Raw genomic sequence first — 2480 nt, 5'->3', positions numbered from 1 at the left:
CTAAAACATAGTGTAAAGTGTGATGTATGTATTCTTATGTGTGTAGGGAGGCCCTCTGGAGACGACGATCCCGAGTATAGCGACGAGGAGATTCTGAGCAGCAGCAGCGGCAGCAGCAGCAGCAGCGAGGGGGAGAATGCGGTGATATTTGAGGGAGAAGAGCTAGGAGACAGCGACAGCAGCAGCAACAGCAACAGCAGCTGCAACAGCAGCCCCAGCGAGGGGAGCAGCGACGACGAGGCAGCAACAGGCCCTGAGAGAGAAGGGCAGGAGGAGCCGCTGCAGCGCGAAGGTGCTGCAGCAGAAGCGGCAGCAGCAGCTCCTGCTGCTGCTACCACTGCTGCAGCAGAAACAGTCCAAGCAGATGCAGCAACTCCTTCGCGTGCTACGCCTGTACGACAGCGTGCTGCTGCGGAGCAGCAGCAAGAGGCAGCTCCCGGTGCAGCTGCAGGTTCCCCGGATCCCAGCAGCAGCAGCAGCAGCAGCAGCAGCAGTTGCAGTAGGAATAACCCTGCAGCCTTGGGTGCTATCCAGCTGTACGTACACTCCGTGCCTGTGCCGCCTCATATGCCTGTAATGGAGGCGCTTAATCTGTATGGGGGTTGTGTGGCTCTCGGCAAGCGCAGCAGCAGCAGCAGCAGCAGCAGCTGGCGTGACAGCAGCAGGACGAGCGGGTGGTTCACTCCAGCTAGTGGGGCGGCTTACCGCAGACTGCAGCAGATGCTGCAGGGAGGAAGCAGCACCTTTGAGATGCTGCTGTCTACGGCGTTGTTGGCTGATCTCTTCCCCAGCAGCAGCAGCGGCAGCAGCAGCAACAGCAGCACAGCGAGGCAGCGCGGAGAGGTAGATGCACTGCCGGCATTCCTCGATTCTAGGAGACCTCTTTCTGTTGCTGCTGCTGCTGCTGATGCAACGCCACAAACAACAGGCGCTGACCCTCCTGCTGCTGCTTCTGCTCCCGCGACAAGCAGCACGGGAAGTAGAAGGCAGAGCAGCAGCAGCAGCAGCAGCAGCAGCAGCAGCGGGGAGATGCTGCAGGTGGATCTCAGTGGGAGATTCTGCATCATGGCTGAAGAGTGTGGTGCAGCAGCAGCACCAACTGCAGCAGCAGCAGCAGCAGCAGAAACAGCAGCTCAGGGGAAGTCCCTTTGGGACAAGGCCCACACCATTGACTACTTAGTACTTCCAGCCTCACCAAGGACGCGCGACAGCAGCAGCAGCAGCAGCAGCAGCAGCAGCAGCAGCAACAGCAGCAGCAGCGGCAACGAGCTGCCCACTTCTGAGGGTCTTCGGCTGGGCCGGGATACACCGCTTGTCACCTCTCTTGTGCATCCTGCTTTGGGTGCCGAGCGGCTGCTGCAGCAGCTGCAGCAGGAGCNCCGCTTGTCACCTCTCTTGTGCATCCTGCTTTGGGTGCCGAGCGGCTGCTGCAGCAGCTGCAGCAGGAGCAGCAGCAGCAGAAGCGTGGTGTTGCTGCAACGTGCTGCGAGTCAAAAGAGCTGCACAAGCAGGAGCAGCAGCAGCAGCAGCAGGAGCAGCAGCAGCAGCGACAGCAGCAAGTGTTGGAGGATCTGGCTGGGTGGTGTGTGTCTCGTACCCAGATAGAAACATCTGCAACAGCAGCATATCTACAGGGGGACTGCAGCAACTGGCATCGTCTTGACTTGCTGCTGCATGCAGCCACAGATGAAGCTGCTCCTCTCTTCTACGCACTTCCTTCAGCAGGTGTGAGTGTTACGCGGCGCAGCAGCAGCAGCAGCAGCAGCAGCAGCAGCAGCAGCAGGGGTGAGCAGACTCATGCTGCTGCTGCAGCTAAGGGGGAAGCAGCAAGGCCTGTAATTCCTGCTCCTGCTGCTGTACCTGCAGCAGCAGATGGGGACTTGCTGCTGCCGAANCAGCAAGGCCTGTAATTCCTGCTCCTGCTGCTGTACCTGCAGCAGCAGATGGGGACTTGCTGCTGCCGAACGTGTTTGAAGATGCAGCAGCAGCAGCATCACCTTTTGTGGTTTTGTTGCTGTATGTGCACAACCTGCTGCAGCAGCTGCCGCGGCTGTATGCATATGCTTCTATCTCCAGCAGCAGCAATGGCAACGACTCAGACCCAGCAGCAGCAGATGCAGCAACTCTATGCCGAGCTGCTGCTTCTTCACGGGGTTTGTGTGAGCATCCTCTGGGTCTGTGCAACAGCAATGGAGGTGAAGCAGCAGGAGCAGCAGCAGCAGCAGCAGCAGCAGCAGTAGATATTTCTTGCTGGAGTAGCGTATCAACAAAAGCTGGGGCTGTCTTGGCTGACCCCGTTGCTGCTGTGACGTGCCACGGCAGAACACCTTTCTGGTTGAGGCGTTTGGTGTTTGCCTGCCCCTTCCTTTTCCCGCTGCAGCTGAGGCTGCTGCTGCTGCTGCAGCAGCAACTCGGAGTTATGCGGGGCCAGTTTATCTACAAAGTTCGCCTGAAAGAAGCAGCAGAACTGCTGCTGGGTC

The 2480-nt window shown here is 59.0% G+C and overlaps 1 protein-coding gene across 1 annotated transcript in view; it reads left to right on the top strand.

Annotated features, from left to right (window-relative positions):
• Positions 1 to 2480, top strand: part of EMH_0005280 (uncharacterized protein) — a gene marked incomplete at both ends in the record, with an annotated part of 4766 nt that overhangs the window by 1109 nt on the left and 1177 nt on the right. Inside the window, 4 exon segments of the mRNA XM_013497114.1 lie at positions 47 to 1378; positions 1382 to 1582; positions 1681 to 1785; positions 1938 to 2480. Of these exon segments, the coding sequence (XP_013352568.1) occupies positions 47 to 1378; positions 1382 to 1582; positions 1681 to 1785; positions 1938 to 2480 (2181 nt within the window).

The sequence above is a fragment of the Eimeria mitis genome, genomic scaffold (assembly GCF_000499745.2).
Source record: "Eimeria mitis Houghton genomic scaffold, Emh_scaff248, whole genome shotgun sequence".
In the NCBI taxonomy this organism is placed as follows: domain Eukaryota; phylum Apicomplexa; class Conoidasida; order Eucoccidiorida; family Eimeriidae; genus Eimeria; species Eimeria mitis.
This window is presented reverse-complemented; position numbering and strand designations above follow the sequence as displayed.